We start from the raw sequence: 18186 nt of genomic DNA, 5'->3' as shown, positions 1-18186 counted from the left end.
GGCAATTGGCTGTCCATTAATTCTGATAACGTACGGTTTCATTGCTTTACGCGTGAAAGCGACTATAGAGCACTTCTCGCAGGACAGCTCCAGACCTCGTGCTCGAAGATAACCTGATGTTAGTGTGGCCGCTTTTTGAAGTCTGGCGCGCACCTGAGGACGCGTCGCTCCTGATGACCAAATGCATATATCGTCTGCATAGATCGACACATGGACGGATTCCGGAAGGGTATGGACCAGGTCGATGAGCACCAGGTTAAATAGAGTGGGGCTCAAAACTCCGCCTTGTGGTACGCCTCGGTACGTGTTGCGTTGTGATGACGCACCGTCCTCTGTTTGCACAAAGAATGACCTGTCCTTCAAGAAGCTGGATATCCACCGAAAAACAAGGCCGCCTAGGCCGACCTCACCCAAGGCGTCCAGGATGGCTTGATGGGTTACGTTGTCATATGCGCCTTTGACATCCAGGAACATCGCCGCGGACAGTCTCCTGAGGCTTTTTTTCGTGCTGAACAGACGAGACAAGATCTATAACGTTGTCTATAGAAGAGCGTCCGCGTCGAAAGCCTGCCATAGCGTCAGGATATAACCGGTAGTGTTCTAGATACCACTCTAGACGCGTCAGCACCATCCTCTCCATCACCTTTCCTAGACAACTGGCCAGAGCAATGGGACGATAAGACGCCACATCTAGGGGTGATTTACCTGGCTTGAGCAAAGGCACAAGGCGGCTGGACTTCCATGCAGCTGGAACTTCTCCATCACGCCATGAATTATTGTACACGTCTAGAAGTGCATGCCGGGCTGTGTGACCGAGGTTTCCAAGAGCTGCGTATGTCACCCCGTCAGGCCCAGGCGATGAGGAACGTCTGCACGCTGCCAACGCCGCCTGCAACTCCTCGATGGAAAACAGATTGTCCATACGAGAATCCCGCGAGATTGGAACATCACGGGGATCACGTATAGCGAACGATGGCGGTAAACCAGCAACTTTGAAACAGAAGTCCTCCGCTACGTCGATCTCTCTGCGACCTTGGTAGAGAGCCAGGCATTTGAAGGGGTGGCGTTGTTGCGGTGATGTTCGAAGACCACGCACTGTTCTCCATATATGTGACAGGGGTTTACGTGGATCAAGGGTATCACAGAAGGTCTTCCATCTTAGAGACTGCAGGGAGTTAATCCGACGCTGGATCTTCTTCTGTATGCGTCTCGCCTCCCGTAGGTCGTAGATGGACTTGGTGCACCTGTACCTTCTTTCCGCGCGACGGCGGATTGCTCGAAGCCGCTCCAATTCTGCTTCGAATTCAGAAAATTTAGGAATAGGCCTGAAAGATCTTGTGGCTTCTTGAGCAGCAGCGTTAATTAGCTTCTCGATGTTGCCAGGCAGACAGTCCTGGATCTCTTGGCAATTCTTCTCCATGAGCAATGTGTATTTAGGCCAGTCGATGTGATGAAGAACTGTAGTAGAGTGTGACTTGCGTATGCCGTCGATTTTGACATATGTTGGAACGTGGTCACTACCATGCGTTTCGTTGTCCGTGAACCATTTCACACTGGCACTGAGGCATCTTGAAACAAATGTCAAGTCCAGGCAGCTGCTGTATGTCAATCCCCGCAGAAAAGTGGGACTGCCATCATTTAGGCAGCAGAGCTCATGGTCCGACGCGAAGGATAGTACACGTCTGCCTCGACAGTCCATCTTTAAGCTTCCCCATAGCGGATGATGCGCATTGAAGTCGCCGGTAATAACCCATGGTCCAGGTGTCGCTGTTAAAATTGCACCCAGTCGTGCGTTGTCAAATCGACTATTAGGTGAAATGTAGGCACCTATGAGCGTGAGTGCGACGTTCTTGCATTTTATAGTCAAACACACATACTGATTGTCGTCATCAGGTGCCACTGGGTGTAAAACATATGTGAAATCGCATCTGATATAAACAATGACTTTGCTGCGGTCGGTACAGGTGGCAGACATGAAAGCTTCATATCCTGATAGGCGGATGGCGCTCTCAACGTTGGGTTCACAAATGACGATGATTGGAAATTTGTTCTTAAAAACAAACGGACGAAAGTCCGAAATACGCGATTTAATGCCTCTGACATTCCATTGGAAGATAGACGCTTCCTTGACCTCTTTAAGGAACGAATGTAGAGGAGCAGCCATGGTGCTTCTCAAGACCGGACAGTACCGGATACAGGGCATCCAGTATTTGAAGTGCGCCTCGAGCCGCCGGAGTGTGTATGGCGGTCAGCAGTGCTCGTAGCGTGTTCATAAGGGCCCTTATCATGGTGACAACTTGTTTGTCGTTGTCTTGGTTGCTGCCAGAAGGTGAAGCATGATTCGGCGAGCGTGCTACATCTTGTCGCTCCGCTGGTGGATCTAGCCGTGGCAATGGCGGCCACTCCTCGCTTGAGGCAATGATATGGGAGACATTCTGCTGAGGAATCTCATTGCTGCTATTGCTAGTTGTATGCAGAAGTTGCTGGACTGTCAGTGGACGCGGTGCATCCTTAGCAATAGCAGTGGGTTTCCTAGATCTCCGGCGACGTGAACGTCGACGTCGCACCTTAGCGGCAGCCTCCCTGTGCGAGGAACCATCCCTGACCATTTGCCTCAAGACTTTCGCCTCATTTTTCACATGTGGGCAATTCTTCGAAGTTGCATCGTGAGAGCCCTGACAATTTGCGCACTTTTGGTTTTCTGCACGACAGGCGTCGGAGCTGTGCGAACCAGAGCACCGTGAGCATACGGCAGCGTTTGTGCAAACCGCACTAACGTGCCCTATCCTTTGACACTTCCTGCACTGAAGCGGCTTTGGCACAAAAGGCCGTACAATGTGTCGGAAGTGACCGACCTTGACGTGGGACGGTAGGCTGTCTCCTTTGAAAGTTAACTTGACACACTGCGAGTTTCCCAGGCGGCGGGCTTCCAATATGGCAATTCCCTCTGTCGCCGGCTTGATGAGTATATGCAGGTCAGCATCGCTTATGGAATTATCTACGTCGTACACAACGCCGGCCGTAGAGTCATGATGGTCTTGTTTATAGCAGCGTACGTTGATGCTATCCAGCACCTTAACGTTGCTCAGAATGTCTAGCGCGCTGCGGTTTGTGACATCTATAGCGAGGATGTTCTTACGGCCGTTGATCCTTATATCTTTGATCTGACCCGGAACAAGTGCCTCGAGCGATACAGATGTGGCTTGGCGGTTGATCCGGTTCAGATTGTCGCTAGCAGCCACAGGCACATATAAAATGGTGAGGTCTGATGGCTTTCGCGTCGGGATCACAGTTGCCTTACTTGTGGAAGGAGACGTCCTGACGAGCCTTCTCTTTGCTTTGTGCTTCGCTACGGGCACGAAGTCGCTGTCATCCGAGGTTTCATCACTGGTCCCTGAGTAGATCACAGTGTCCTCGCTGTAGGTGTCACTCGGGCGACTAGACCGCTTTCTCGGTGCGGTCGCTGTTGACGTAGAGGGACCAGGAACCTCTCCAGGCGACTCCACGTCCATCGCCGTAGTTAAGGGAGTGGCGTCTCCCACAAAGTAGCTTTAAATTCTCAGAGACAAAAAGGCAGCGTTCCACACAGGACACTTCGTCGTCGTCGTCTTCCTTGGATCAAACGCGTAACCTAGAGCTCAGCAGCCCAACATATAGCCTCTGCACTAGTGCCAGTTTGCCTACATTGTAGCTGAAAATTAAATTAAATTCTGGGGATTTACGTGCCAAAACCACGATCTGACGACAAAATAGGCAGGAGCACATACGAGCGCAGGCTCAATTAAACGTTTACTTTTGAAGACAGAGGTATTAAACACACTGGTTAACTTGACAAAGACAAAATGCCATGCATGCGTCGCAGAAACAGCCACGTGCGACTACCAAGAATATGGAAAAGCCATGTCATGTAGAATAAACGTGCGTGAAAAACGAGAAGCATCGGACAAATCTTTCGAAAAAGCAAAACATTTGTCCGATAAGTGCTACTACCGAACGCGAAATACTCTTTTAAAGAGTGCAACTCTATCCCACTAAGGACAACAGATGACGTGGTTATGCATTTGTTGCGTTTGTGATCAATCATTATTGCTTCTGTAACACCTCTGGTGTTGCGGTATAGGGCAGAAAGAACGATTGTTTCCTCGCAACGACCAGAACACAAGAGGAATTATGGAAACATTATTTATTGATCACCAAGAAAAATTCATAAGCAAGATTTCTGTGACCCTTAGTGGGAAATAGTTGCTGCAGTACTTCTCGTTAATATCACTTACAGGACAAACCTTTCAGTTTTTATGTTTTTATTCTACAGGACATGTTTCTCGCTCCTTTTTTGTTGTGCCGGGCTGTTTCTGATGCGCCTCCATGGCTTTTTTTTTTGTGTGAACATGGCCAGTGTGTTTAAAATCTTTGTCTTCATGCATAAACTTTCAGTTGAGTCAGCGTTCATGTGTGTTCCTATCTTAATTCATCATTCTCGTATCGGTTTGGGTGGTTGCCATAGAATTGATAGATTAAATTATTTGCGCTGTTTATTTCAGGAAGAACGCTACAGGGTCTCATCATCTCTTTGTTTTTAACACGGGTGTACATTCTTCTAGTTCAACTTCAAGGAATCCCCTGAGGAAGCCAATGAGGGTGATAGTAACTTTATTTGTGTGTAAGATTTATGAATTTCATCCATTCAAGGCATGACATGTCACATGCCTGTTTGTAGTTATGCAACCATTCGTAGTTCTTAAACATACTAAGCTCTACATTTCGGTTCTCGTCACGTTGCTTTGTACTGTGCTGCATTCTCCAGGCGCAGGAACCTTTTTTATGCCGTAAGTGGATGCGTTCTTTTTGTATATATTGGAGAAACAATTGTGAGCTTAAATATGCATGTATATCACTTTCTTGTAATTCTTTTTTACGCACGGGGGATGTATCTCCCTCCGTTTTTGTTGCTGTTTTGTCCCAATATTTCTGCAACCTTATTTATTTTATGCAATAAAATTCTGGTGGTACTTTAATAACATTTTGCCTGGGCAATCGAGGTAATCGGTGTTTCGTGTATACATTTATTTGCGTTGGTCACTGCCTCACCAGTCTGGCTGTCCAGTCATTGGAACTTTTTCTCATCCTTTATGACTATTTCTGGGCTACTTGACACTGCAAGTGCGGGTGACCATTTATTTGGCTGTTTAGAATTGTGGTATCTGTGTGTTACTACCAATTTTCTGCGCTAAATAAATATTTTTTTCTCTTATCGTTCAAGGTATTCGTCCTGCCTTATCTCTTTATTGATAGAGGTACCACTTAGTTGCTCGGTATAATGAAAAAGGCCCCAAAAAGCGCTTTCATAGCGTTGTGCTAGTCGAGAATATTTAACTGAAAATGAGCTCACTAAATTGAGGAAATGCCACCAACAAACTCTTCTGTACCCCAAATTAACATAATTCAATGGTGTGCGGTTAGTTCTTGACTTGTATCAGGGAGATAAACTCCATTCAGTGCACAAAAGCTTTACAAAATTATTTCTGAAGAAAGCAAACTCCTGGCTCATCGGAAACACACGATTCATGTGTTCATCACCATGCCCGACAACTTTCTAAATGATGTCTTTTCAATTAATAGCTAAGTTGAGTGATGTTATTTTATAAAATGATTGGACAACATGAAGATGTATACATCTCGAAGACAAAAAGCTCAAAGAGACAAGTCTACTTTGGTACTTCATTAAATTTTAATTGTGGTGAAAGAGGTTTGCTAAAGCTTGTGTATATTTACGAAAAGTCATTTGTTTCCAGTCTATTTGTTATTTTGCCTTACAGGAAGCCGTAACTCTTCCTGTGATGTGTTGGTGTGTGAAACATTTTAATGCAGCATATTCAAATGTCTTTTGTGTATTCACACATGCAAGCCAGCTTCAAGAGTTCATGTGTTCAAAGTTGGTTGTTACAAGAGTATGCTTAAGCCCTGCCTTTTGAGTCGCTTTTCCTTCCAGTCATGAACTTAAGTCCCAAGGGAAGACCACTATGATTGTTCTGATTGAATTCAAATGTACACATTTTTCCGATGTATTTACACTGTTAAGAGTGCTGTAGGTACTAGCCTAGTCTCCAGGTTCCATGTAGTCGTGCCTTATGTACTGTAATATTGTTTCGTGTGCACGGATTTTTAGTGTAAATAAAGTTGCCTCAAATTGATCTGTCTCTCCTTTGTTTTGTTTGTGTTAGGGAAAGCTATGAGCAGGCACCGGGGTTTGCAAGTGTGAATAGCAAAGCAATTTCAATATATGAATGAAAATCCGCTAGCCCAGCGAAACGTCAATCATATTTCAGGGACGAATTCTGAAATCTCAATGACATTTCAACTGGACCACATTGTACGTTTCAGTGCTGTGGCAATAATAAGTCAACAACATGTCTACTGGACTACCACAACGTCAATTCAATGCAGCATCAATGGTAACCCAACAACCATTGAACAAAACGAACACAACGATCTGTCTAAGCGCTACGGGCTTTCATCATCGTCAGCCTGGTTACGCCCACTGCAGCGCAAAGGCCTTTCCTACACTTCTCCAACTACCGCGGTCCCGTACTAATGGTGGACATGGTGTCCCTGCAAACTTCTTAATCTAATCGGCCCACCTAACTTTCTGCCGCCCCCTGCTTCACTTCCCTTGGAATCCAGTCCGTAACCCTTAATGACCATCGGTTATCTTCCGTCCTCATTACATGTCCTGCCCATGCCTTGATTTTAACGAAGATGTCATTAACTAGCGTTTGTTCCCTCACCCAATCTGCTCTTTTATTACCCCTTAACGTTGCACCTATCATTCTTCTTGTCTTCATATAGGAGGTTGTGGCCAAGTACTGCACCAGGGTGGCCAATCCTGCTCCGGTGAGGGCGTGCGTTACCGGTTCTGGTCACCGGGATCAGGCCACACTCCAGGCCTGTTTATGCAATTTTATCAACACGCAGATTTTTTTAATCCGGTGGAAAATTGCGCAGCACCGGGATTCGAACCACGGTCCTCTTGCACGCGAAGCGGATGTTGTACTTCTACGCCACCGCTGCACGCCAGTAGCCTTTGAATGGTAACTTAACAATTATTTAACATCGAAACACCCAATGGTGTTTCAATTAAATTTCAGTGACCAATATTCAAGAGCCCTCAACATTCAACCCAACAATTCTCCAACAAACTCTTCATGATTCCTCAATACAGAACTCAACATTGACCGATGATATTTCAATGGCTTCTGAATAAATGTTTTGTAAGGGGACGTGCGTTCCGAAGGGCCACAATAACGTTTTACCATACCATTGCCTACAGACAACATGTAATTACCAGATAACAAATATAAACTACATCGACGGTCTCAACAAACTGTCCTGTAGTCTGCAGAGAGTACACCCGACTCTCAAGTCACAGGTTTGGAGATCGGTATACAGGAATTCGGAAAGCAAGAATCTCCGAGCAAAGAAACAAGAAAGCAAAGCAAACAAGAAAGCAAAGTTTCTGAAAGGAAAGAGCTTTCAGAAACAAGTCTTTCCTTATAACTTCGACTGCTATTTTTTACTTGCGTATGCTCAGGAAGGGCAGGACGTACGGACGGAAAAAAGCATTAATGAGCAAAGGACCTGCGAGGTTGCCAGCCCGGGCTCAGGCCACCCGGGCATTATGTGCGGTGTGGCATAGCCTTTCCACCGCTGCCCGGGCCCACTGGATAGCACATTTTTTCCGTTGTCTCTAAATTATCCGATAAAAAAGAAAACAACTTTTCTTCGTCCTTTTTTTTTTCATGGCTTCCAAATTTCCGGAACATTTACACCACTATATATTATCATAACACGGTGCAAGAACGTTTTCGCATCAGGCGTTCGTCGGAATGCGACCTCCGCCCAACCAGTGATCGAACCCACGCTCGCGTGCACAGCAGCGTAACGTGATAGCCACCACCACGGCAGATTTATAGGGGAAAAAAAGACATGATGGCTCGCCCGTATTCGAGAGTAGATGTAAGCATGAAATGGCTACCGGCAAAATAAATTCATTGGAGATGCTACTAGCCACAATCTTAAAATAGCCGTAGTGCATGTTCGCAATGGCACCGTATAGCATGGTGCGTTGTGATGACACCAAACCGCACCACGCCATACTGTGCACTGCCGCATATGGACGCAATGGGTTCCTGTCAAAGGCAGCACCTCAGCGCAAGTGTGGTCCAGGTCAAACGGCCATTTGCGGCACGGCGGACGCCGCCGGCTTGGACGCAGCCGGCGCGCCGGACGCGCCGCGGACCTCGCGCACTGCTGGCGTTGAAAAGAGCACTCAGCGCCAAAAGATGACGATGAAGTGCCCTGTGTTTTGCATTTTTGAAAGCCGCTATTGGAAATGACGAATAAAGCTTCAGCGTACTAAAAGTTACAGCTTGAGTGATATTGTGAACAAACATTAGAAGAACGCGGACGCAACCTTTTTCGTAGCTTGCTTGAGAAGTAACTAGCGCATGCAATGCAGTCTTGACTGCTTGTCCGGATTATCTCGTTTTGTTGTCGCAACTTTCGCGGATGTTCTCGCTTGAGTGCTCGGATAACGCCTCTGGCTTTGGGATCAAGGTCGCCGACAAAGGCATACACAAGCACTGCATGCGGTTTGACTTGTTCTGCCCCCACGCCGTCAATCGTTTCTGCAGCCCTCGCAGCATGTTTTGCTCAAAGCTACACTCTAAGAACAGTTTACACCCTTTGGCTTGCCCCTTCTGCCACACAAAAATAATTGTCATCTGCCTTGATGCGTTTCCTCTCTTTATAGCTGCAAGCCCGGAACTTTCCAGTGACGAACGGCACGCGCGTTATCAGAAGGGGCACTCCAAAGGGTGTAAACTGTTCTATGCTGATAACGCGCGTGCCATTCGTTACTGGAAAGTTCTGGGCTCGCAGCGATAAAGAAAGGAAACGCATCAAGGCAGATGACGATTATTTTTGTGTACCAGAAGGGGCAAGCCAAAGGGTGTAAACTGTTCTTAAGAGTGTATACACCAGACATCGCGTGCCTACGTCGCCGAGCAGGCCCCGGGGCGCATTCAGTGCGTGCACGCAGCGTACCTGGAGACGAAGTGGACCTCCACTGTCTCGCCGGCTAGCGTAGCGTCGAGGCAGTTGACGCAGTCGCGCGTGATCTCGCTCACGCGGCCGTTGACGCTGAGGCGCAACGCGGCGCTCCTTAGCGCCGGCGACGGTAGCTGCACGCTGTCCAGCCGCACCAACAGCCGCAATCCCGGGGCAGCACGCAGCACCCACGTACAGTTGAGCCGGTCACTGGCCCGGAGTGGGCGAGGCGGCCGCACGATGCCCTTGTCGGCGCCGTCGCGCGTCTCGCCGCACGCCTCGGCACCGCTGCAGGTCGCCACCAGCAGCACAAGGGCCAAGGCTGGCAACGCCATTGCTTCCTCCAGTCGCCTGTGTAAAAAAGTGGTCGCTAAGTATCGATGGCGAGTAGCCCCAAATTTATATCCAGCCCACCAGGTCATGCGATAAATAGCATAGAACATCATTTACCAATACTCTCCAGTCAGTGCCCCTGTAGTCTCATGAGCTCACGCGACTTCAGTGCATAAATTTAACAGCAAAAATGAGCTTCACCGATGCAGCCAGATTAGAGCAGGCTTACCAGTACACGGAGACCTGAACGTCTTGCTCACGTGAAATCGCCGTGAAGCACCACGGAAGAAAGAATTTCGCCGCCTCTCGCAGCTTCTGCTGTTCTCTTATGCAAGGGTTCGAAGCCCGTGGAGCCGTACGGACCGTGAACCTCCTAGTTCCACGTGTGTGTAAGCCCGGCAAGTGGGAGGGTCTACTGGCGCAGCAGACTTACCTGTCGCTGTTTAACGCGCGAACCACTTAGCGAGCATCTGAGCGAGCGATATACTTAGTACTGTGAATATCAAGGGCTCTGGCTCATCTTTCAGGTCCAACTCAATTTTTAATTGCACCAGAGCGCGAGGACAACTAGCTGCCGACGTACGAGCACATAACCATGCACTATTGTGGCCGTAATACATGTGCAGCTTAGTTGATGGGATGTGCAAGCATCATCTTCCCTTGCGTGCTCACAGTTATTCTTGCCAGTATTTCCGCTGATGGCGTGCGCCTGTCGATGAAGTTTTGTTTCTTCTCTGATACGCGCTTCACGTATGTACATTTAGTTAAATTTTAGACTTTGGCTAAAGGCAAGTCAGACGTCTCCCTCCAACTATATCTGCAGGTATGTGAGAGTGATCCGGCAGTGCTTTAAATGCGTAAGCGTTTCTATGCCTACCGAACTAGGAAACCCGTCCGTCACGTAAGGCGATCGCTTTCAAGACAGGGCCGGCAGCAGCGAGCGAATTGACCTTCGTGCTGCCTCTCGCTTCAACGAGAACTAAGCGACAAGAACATAGCGCACACGAAGCTATCAGCACTCGGCAAACTCTGTCCACATCGCAGAATGCTTTCAAGAATGGGCTTGCGCAGCCACGCCATACGCAGCCGGAGTACTGTTGATCACGGTTTATAATGATTCAACGGGGATGGATAAGGCTCTGAAAGAGCGATAATAGCTCATAATGAACCGAACGCGAGCAGCGCGCCTGGCACGACCACCTGCAGTAATTTGCTGGCGTCATCAATTCACCTGGCACTGCCGGCAGCACCCATTCGCGTCACCGCAGCGCTCCCGTTTGTATTGGCCTGATAGAGTTTCATAACATTGATGACGCAGGGCTGCATTCAGATGAGCAAGGGCCACAATGTTCACACATACTTAGGCAACTGCCAGAGGAGTTTCTGGATGATTTTGTATGAAAGTCCACCCGATGCTCCTAATTGCATTTTCTGCGTTTCACGTTAAGATACGTCGGGCTTCGCAAATAAAGCAATGATCTAATTTACTTCGATCCACTAAGTGATTGGTAGAAACCCACTTGTATGGCAGGGTTTGAGAATTACGAACCTGTCCAAGTCGAAATTGCAATTGATACCTTAACAGAACCGTTACAGAACTAAAGCGAGAAGCGCAACTCTTCTCCGCTGACCGGTCTTCAAGGGCCACTTAGTTTTCGTTCGAGAACAGGCGTGAGTGACCATTGTCGTACCATTTGCTTTGTCGCCCAAGCAGATCTCCTTTGGTGCATCTTCAGCAGACCGCTTTATTCACGCCACTCAGCTGACCACTAATAAAAACTTAAAGATCGGTAGTACGAGTTACGGTGGTATACGACGTCATGGTTTTGCATACGTTTGAGAGCATTTTCGGCCATGTCAGTAGAATATACGCTCTTCTACTTTGATGCTGCTTCCTCCACTTAAAGAAGTGAATGCTGTATAGATGGGGTTTTGCGCAAACGTGATCGAGAATGCAGGTGCTGTGGCTCGCTTCGAGGGTAATCAGGGCCAACATGGCTGAGAGCTCGCTTTCCAAACGAAACGAGCAGTGACCGCTTGCTTTCAGTGCATTAAATGGTAAAAGGTTAGAGGAGAAAGTAAGTAAAGCGCACAACGATTGGCTATTAGAAGCGCCGAAATCATTAAAATGATGTGGCAGAAAGCTGAACAGTTGGCATTCCGTAGTTAACAATACAAATACAAAAACTATCGCAAGTCGGCCGTCGATTTATAGCATTGCGGTATAATATCCTATTGCAAGGCAAGGTACCTGGGTTGGACACCAATTCATTCATTATTTCTTCTTGGGTTTCTTTTGCTTCCTTTTTTTTGTCGGCGGTATTTTGCCTGACTTGGCGAGAGCCTTCTCACCTTTTACAACTGACAAGGCAAGATGACCAGCAGCAGTGTGTCATCACCACTGCCGAACCACGCGTTAAGTTTGCCGAGCCGTTCTTACAGCACTGACGGTGCACGACATGTGGCCGGGGGAACGCACTGCTTGCTGTCACTTGCCATCAGCAGGTACGGAAAATGTTTTGCGCCGTGTCAAAGACACTGCCAAAAAATATTAAAAAGAAATCCACTACAGAAAAAATAATGCCAACGGGAAATGAAATCCGGGAACGTACCGTGGCAGGCGGTAACGTTACCTCAACGTCACCGCTGAAGCTTGGCTATTGGCTATTTTAGTTGTCATCATAACTACTGCCTCAAAACTATTAAGAGCTATGCCGCATTATTTTTGTTAATTTTGGCGTTTCGAAAGCCGATTCTAGCGCGCTTTATTCACACTCTACTCGAGCATCTCGAACGATAACGTATTTAACGCACAGAACCGCGTCGAAACGCCTCTTTCGTTGGGATAGCCAGCCGTCTGACAGTGTTGCACTGATTACCGTGGCAGTTCGCCACTCCTTCCTTTTGTTTGTGCAGGTTCCCAGCTCGCACATGTGATGACGGGAATGTATGTGTTTATGACAAGCAGCTCTGTACCTATTTCAACCACTGTATTGTCACTGTAGTGCGAAGCTTCGCACAATAGGGTTTGGGAAGAGCGTTCTCCTGTTGAATCCACCATTCCGCCGTATATCTCATGCGACAAAGTCGATTGTTCGCGCCTGCGTCTGACGTAGCTACGGATATTTCTTACCCATCATTGGTCATCAATCCCATCCATCGAATATCTAGAGCACGCACAAAAGTCCTGAAAATACATGACTAGGTTGTGCCGTCGAGCACGGTACACCATTGTAGAAATTTCTTACGCATAAAACACGATTCTCTGATCCCCAATACCCATAGACACTTCACCAACTTTATAGCAGAAATCACCATCAGTTACTAACCGAAGCCAGAATACCCTGTGTGTTCATATATTATCGCACAGCAACTATAGTGTCTTCCTAACGGCCGTGAATGTACTTATTTTTTTAATATTGGGAGGACTTGCTGCAAGCAATATCAGGAATGAAAGGAAATTAGATAAAAGCTTCCAACGCCGTATCGCGCAGGAACTGCTTCGATGCCTCCATAACCGTATTATCCATCATCCAACGAGTGCCTGTGTCTACCACCTTATTCGCAAACCTACACCGAACATGTTGTGCAGCTATTCTGCATACCAGCTAAACAAGATTTCAGGCATTCCCTCAGCTTGTATATTCTAGCTTTATTATTTGTTTATAAGACCGTTTAACATTGACCATCGTCTAACCGCGACTGAAACAATAAAGGCTTATGTGAAAGAAGTATAATGAAAAATTGTAGTCACAGTACTGCCAAAACAGCAAATGCTCACGTTTCTTTTTTTGGTGACCCTTACCTACCAGTGCTGCTTGCGCGAGAGGCAGTCGGCCTGTAATGTCGGCTGTGGCGTCGTGCGGGATGAAGTTGCTTACGCCGGCGCGGCGGCTTCTTCCCTGATCTTCATTGCGACAGCAATTGTATAGACACTCCAAGAGCATTTTTGCCGTCGCCATCGCTGTGATGTTCCGCATAAAGTTTAAGTGCGATAACACCGTCGCCGCACGTCGTGTGCTCTATGTCTTAGTGAAAGCACGCGAGAGAAGCCGACGCTCGCGGCTCAATCTGTCGCGCCCGAAAAAAGGTTGCGGAGAGGAAACGCGCCGTTGTCCGTCGCGCTAAAGGCCGTGGGGGAAGGGATGGTGGGAAGGCGTCGTGCTACCCCGGCAACTGCGCATTTCGCGACCGCGCGCACGGGGACTTCATGACCCCGGCTCGCACGCCACATATGGAGGCAAGTGGCGAGGCAGCGAGGGAGGGAGGGGGAACGGCTTCAAACTCCGGCGACAGGTGTGCACAGTGTGACATTGTGCAGTCGCGAGCGGCAACGCGCGCCCTACCTTGACAACGATCTGCAGATCAGTTACCTGGTGCATTCTACAGACGCACACTTTCCCAAACCCAGTGACGTACAGTCAACTCTATCCCGGAGGCTAAATTATGCGCAGGTGGAGCCGATGACATCATGTGGGCATGTCCCCTGATAAGGACAAGAAAACGCACTAGCTTATTACCTTCCCCCGCCCTTCTCATCACGACCCGATAGCAGTGGGAGACTGCTCAGCTCAGACCTGGATCTGCAACTCCGGGTCGTCCAGATGGCCGAAGACGCCGCCAGAGCGCAATGCCTGGCCGCCGCCTGAGAAAGAAGAGGACGGGCCTTGTCGCCTCCCCTCTAAACTCTAAAATAAAGTTTATACTACGACTACTACGGCTCGTACCTTGGTGCGCCCTGTGTGCTCGCCGCTTTTGCCTTGAAGCGATAGACCGCACGAAGGTCACTTCACTCGCTACTGCGCTTGCTCACACCAGCGTTTTGACAGTGAGTATCCGCGCTCATCGACTGGGATGTGTTCATATCTGCTCGTGTGAGCTGACGCCATATTTGCGACACCTCACGGGCTAGAACAATTTAAAGGGACACTAAAGCCAACTAGTAAGTCGACGAGGACTGTTTAAATACCATTCCAGGAACCTCTCAACGCTTGTTTCGTGCGAAGAAAATACTTAGTTTACGAGAAAATTGCATCTGAAGGGTCCGAATACCTTTTCCGAAATTCAGATCTCCCACCACCCAAACAAGGGAGCGGTGACGTTGCATTCGCCATCACCACTCTTTGCGAAAGTCGGTCAGTAAAACGACGCCCGACAGGTGGCGGTACCGAGCCAAGGCAGAGCGGCGGATTCGCCGCTGCAGCTGCTTTTTGGTCAAGCGGCGTAGACCGGTCGCGCATTCCGTGACGTCACATGGAAGATAAATTCTCTGCTACTTACAGTTCGTGCGAGTTCGCGAGCGAGCCACCAAAACAAGTGCAGCGCTACGCGATAACAAAACTACAGAGGCGCCAAAGCGTGGGCAGCGCAGAGTCGAGCGAACCTTTCGACCACCCGCGTCGTTGTAAAGCTAATTTGAATGAGTTCTTTCTCCTAAAAATGAAATAGAACTGGACAAGTAGCATCTTATTTCATCTTAAAATACAATGCAAGGATATCTTTCTTTTTTTTTTTTTTTTTGCAACGAGTGGTTAAGTAATAGCGACAGAATTCAACTGAGTGCTTTCGACATCGGGCAAGTACTTGAACGTCCCAGGGAGCTCTCTAATCATGTCCTGCATTTATCTCAACTTCTGTATTATTAAGGCTGTGTTCGCGATAATATTGACGCCTTAGAGGTTCTCCAGCGCTAATCATCACCTTAGCTTGACTTATTATTTGCCTTTAGTGTCCCTTTAAGGTTATGCGCTTCGGTTTACGCAATACGTCAGCCGCATTTGAACGCATGACTGATTCGCTCCTTCGAAGATTCAAATGGTCGACCTGCACATGTTACCTGGATGACGTTATTGTTTTTAACGACATTTTCCAGCCATATTCAGCGCCTGTCGGCCATTCTCCAAGTGTTGCACAGCGCCGGTCTTTAGTTCAACTCATCGAAATAACACTTTGGTCCGCGCGAAATAACAGTGCTCGGCAACCTTGTTAACTGTGTAGGAATCCAACCCGACCCTGAAAAAATTCGCGCCATTAAGCATTTCCCCGTACCTTCCTCTACCAAAGACATTTGCTCAATCATTGGCTTATGTTCTTATTTCCGTCACATTGTCAAAAATTTCGCTGACATTGCCCGTCCACTCATTGAACTTCCTAAGAAAGATACGCCTTTCTTATGGGTTCGTAGAGAAGTTCATGCATTTTCTGCGCTTATCAGCCTCCTCACCACTTTTCCTCTGTTGGCGCACTTCGATCCATCTGCTCCTGCGGAAATTCGCACGCACGCCAGTGCATACGGAATCGGAGCCGTCCTCTGCCCCAGAGCGCAATTACTCAATTACGGAGCGTGTTCGGACCATCCCCAAATTTCGCCCGTACCTCTGTAGCCGTCCATTCACGGTAGTGACTGAACACCATTCGCTCTGCAGGATTTTCTCGCTGGAAGATCCTACAGGCATTTAGTAAAGCAATGAAGGGGGCTAGTTGGTGAACGTTCATGGTTCTATTGCGCTCAGTTTTACAAACACGATATTAAGGAAGGACAGGACGTGGACGGACGAAGCGCAAACTACCAACTGTTTGATACTGTTAAAGAACGCGCTTATATACAAGGAGATATGGTGCGGGGGGGGGGGGGGCTACATATAAAAAGATATGACAAGGTGACGACATGTGATTATAGTTTGGGTCAGGCATACATCCTTCACATGCACCCGTTCGCCCTGGCAAACTCGACCTCAGCTTTGATAAGCGCGATGGACGGAGTGCTTACACACGCTAATAGAAAGCACCACAGTCATCGGAACATCAAAAACAAAAACGGAGCGAGAAATATGGGAGGCGCTTGCGATAGCTAAAGAAAAAGAGACGTGCGTAAGCACTCCGTCCATCGCGCTTTTTAAAGCTGAGGTCGAGTTTGCCAGGGCGAACAGGTGCATGTGAAGGATGTATGCCTGACCCAAACTATAATCACATGTCGTCACCTTGTCATATCTTTTTATATGTAGCCCCCCCCCCCCCCGCACCATATCTCCTTGTATATAAGCGCGTTCTTTAACAGTATCAAACAGTTGGGAGTTTGCGCTTCGTCCGTCCACGTCCTGTCCTTCCTTAATATCGTGTTTGTAAAACTGAGCGCAATATAACCATGAATCCTACAGGCAGTCCTGGATGCTGGGCTTTGCAGTTACAAGAGTATTCGTTTTCCGTCGAAGTCTGGCCATCAGGACGCGGACTGCCTGTCCCGATATCCTGTTGATCCACTCGACAACAATAACCCTAACACCTATGCCAGTGCTCTTTTTATCTCGGCGATGATCAGCGGCGTGATCCGGCGTTACGTTCCATCATCGATCGTCTCAGCTGCGGGGCCTCTCACGAGTTGATCCAGGTGTTTACCTTATATACATAGCTGAACATTATGCCGCCACAGTTTATACCGCGAAGGGCCTAAGCATTTGCTGGTGGGGCCCAGTCCCATGCGCTATACTTCTATCCAGTAGCCTCACGACGAAACCACCGCAGGCGTTCTTGGTCTAAAAAAAAAAAAAATACGGGGTTTTACGTGCCAAAACCACTTTCTGATTATGAGGCACGCCGTAGTGGAGGACTCCGGAAATTTGGAACACCTGGGGTTCTTTAACGTGCACCTAAATCTAAGTACACGGGTGTGTTCGCATTTCGCCCCCATTGAAATGCGGCCGCCGTGGCCGGGATTCGATCCCGCGACCTTGTGCTCAGCAGCCTAACACCATAGCCACTGAGCAACCACGGCGGGTGTTCGCGGTCTAACACGCACTTATGAGTGAGTGCGGCGTGACTGGCCTTTATCGCTCTGTGCAGAAGCGTGTCGGCAGCTGCGGAGTGTGTCAGCGACGCGAGAGGCCGCCGACGCTTCCCGCCGGCCTTCTTCAGCCTGCCCCAGCAGAGCCGTATCTCCGCGCCGGCCTCGATCTGATCGGACCTTTCCCTACATCAGCATCAGAAAACAAATGGGTCGCGACAGACCATGTCACGCGCTGAACTATTACACGTGCACTTCCAACCAGCTGTGCTACAGATATTGCCGAGTTCCTTCTCGACGATGTGATTCTGCATCACGGAGCTCCTCGATCGTCAGCTGCTCACCGATCGCGGTCCTTAATTCTTGTCGCGTGTCATCGGTGACCTCCTTCGCTCATGTGCCAAAAAACACAAGGTCCTCACCGCCTATTAACCTCAGACAAACGGCCGCACCGAACGACTGAATCACACCGTAACCGACATGCTCTCCATGTACGTTTCCGCCGACCACTACGACTGGGATGTTACTTTAGCCTTTGTTACATTGGGGAATTGGGGATAAAAGTTAATGGAGAATACCTTAGTAACTTGCAATTCGCTGATGATATTGCCTTCCTTAGTAACTCAGGGGACCAATCGCAATGCGTGCTCACTCTCCTGGAGAGGCAAAGCAGAAGAGTACTATAGGTCTAAAAATTAATCTGCAGAAAACTAAATTAATGTTTAACAGTCTCGGAAGAGAACAGCAATTTACAATACGCAGCGAGGCACTGGAAGTGGTAAGGGAATACATCTACTTAGGGCAGGTAGTGACGGCGGATCCGGATCATGAGACGGAAATAATCAGAAGAATAAGAATGGGCTGGGGTGCGTTTGGCAGGCATTCTCAGATCACGAACAGCAGGCTGCCATTATGTCTCAAGAGAAAACTGTATAATAGCTGTGTCTTACCAATACTCACCTACGGGG

The 18186-nt window shown here is 48.3% G+C and overlaps 1 protein-coding gene across 1 annotated transcript in view; it reads right to left on the bottom strand.

Annotated features, from left to right (window-relative positions):
* The window catches only part of LOC142584684 (seizure 6-like protein 2), a 207318-nt gene that overhangs the window by 139378 nt on the left and 49754 nt on the right, over positions 1 to 18186 (bottom strand). The window contains exon 2 of the mRNA XM_075694871.1: positions 9103 to 9456. Coding sequence (XP_075550986.1) covers positions 9103 to 9440 — 338 coding nt within the window. The 5' untranslated portion in view covers positions 9441 to 9456. The remainder of the gene's footprint in view (positions 1 to 9102; positions 9457 to 18186) is intronic.

Source organism: Dermacentor variabilis, chromosome 6, assembly GCF_050947875.1.
Source record: "Dermacentor variabilis isolate Ectoservices chromosome 6, ASM5094787v1, whole genome shotgun sequence".
Classification (NCBI taxonomy): domain Eukaryota; kingdom Metazoa; phylum Arthropoda; class Arachnida; order Ixodida; family Ixodidae; genus Dermacentor; species Dermacentor variabilis.
The sequence above is the reverse complement of the archived record's forward strand: the minus strand, read 5'-3'. Positions and strand labels throughout refer to the sequence as shown.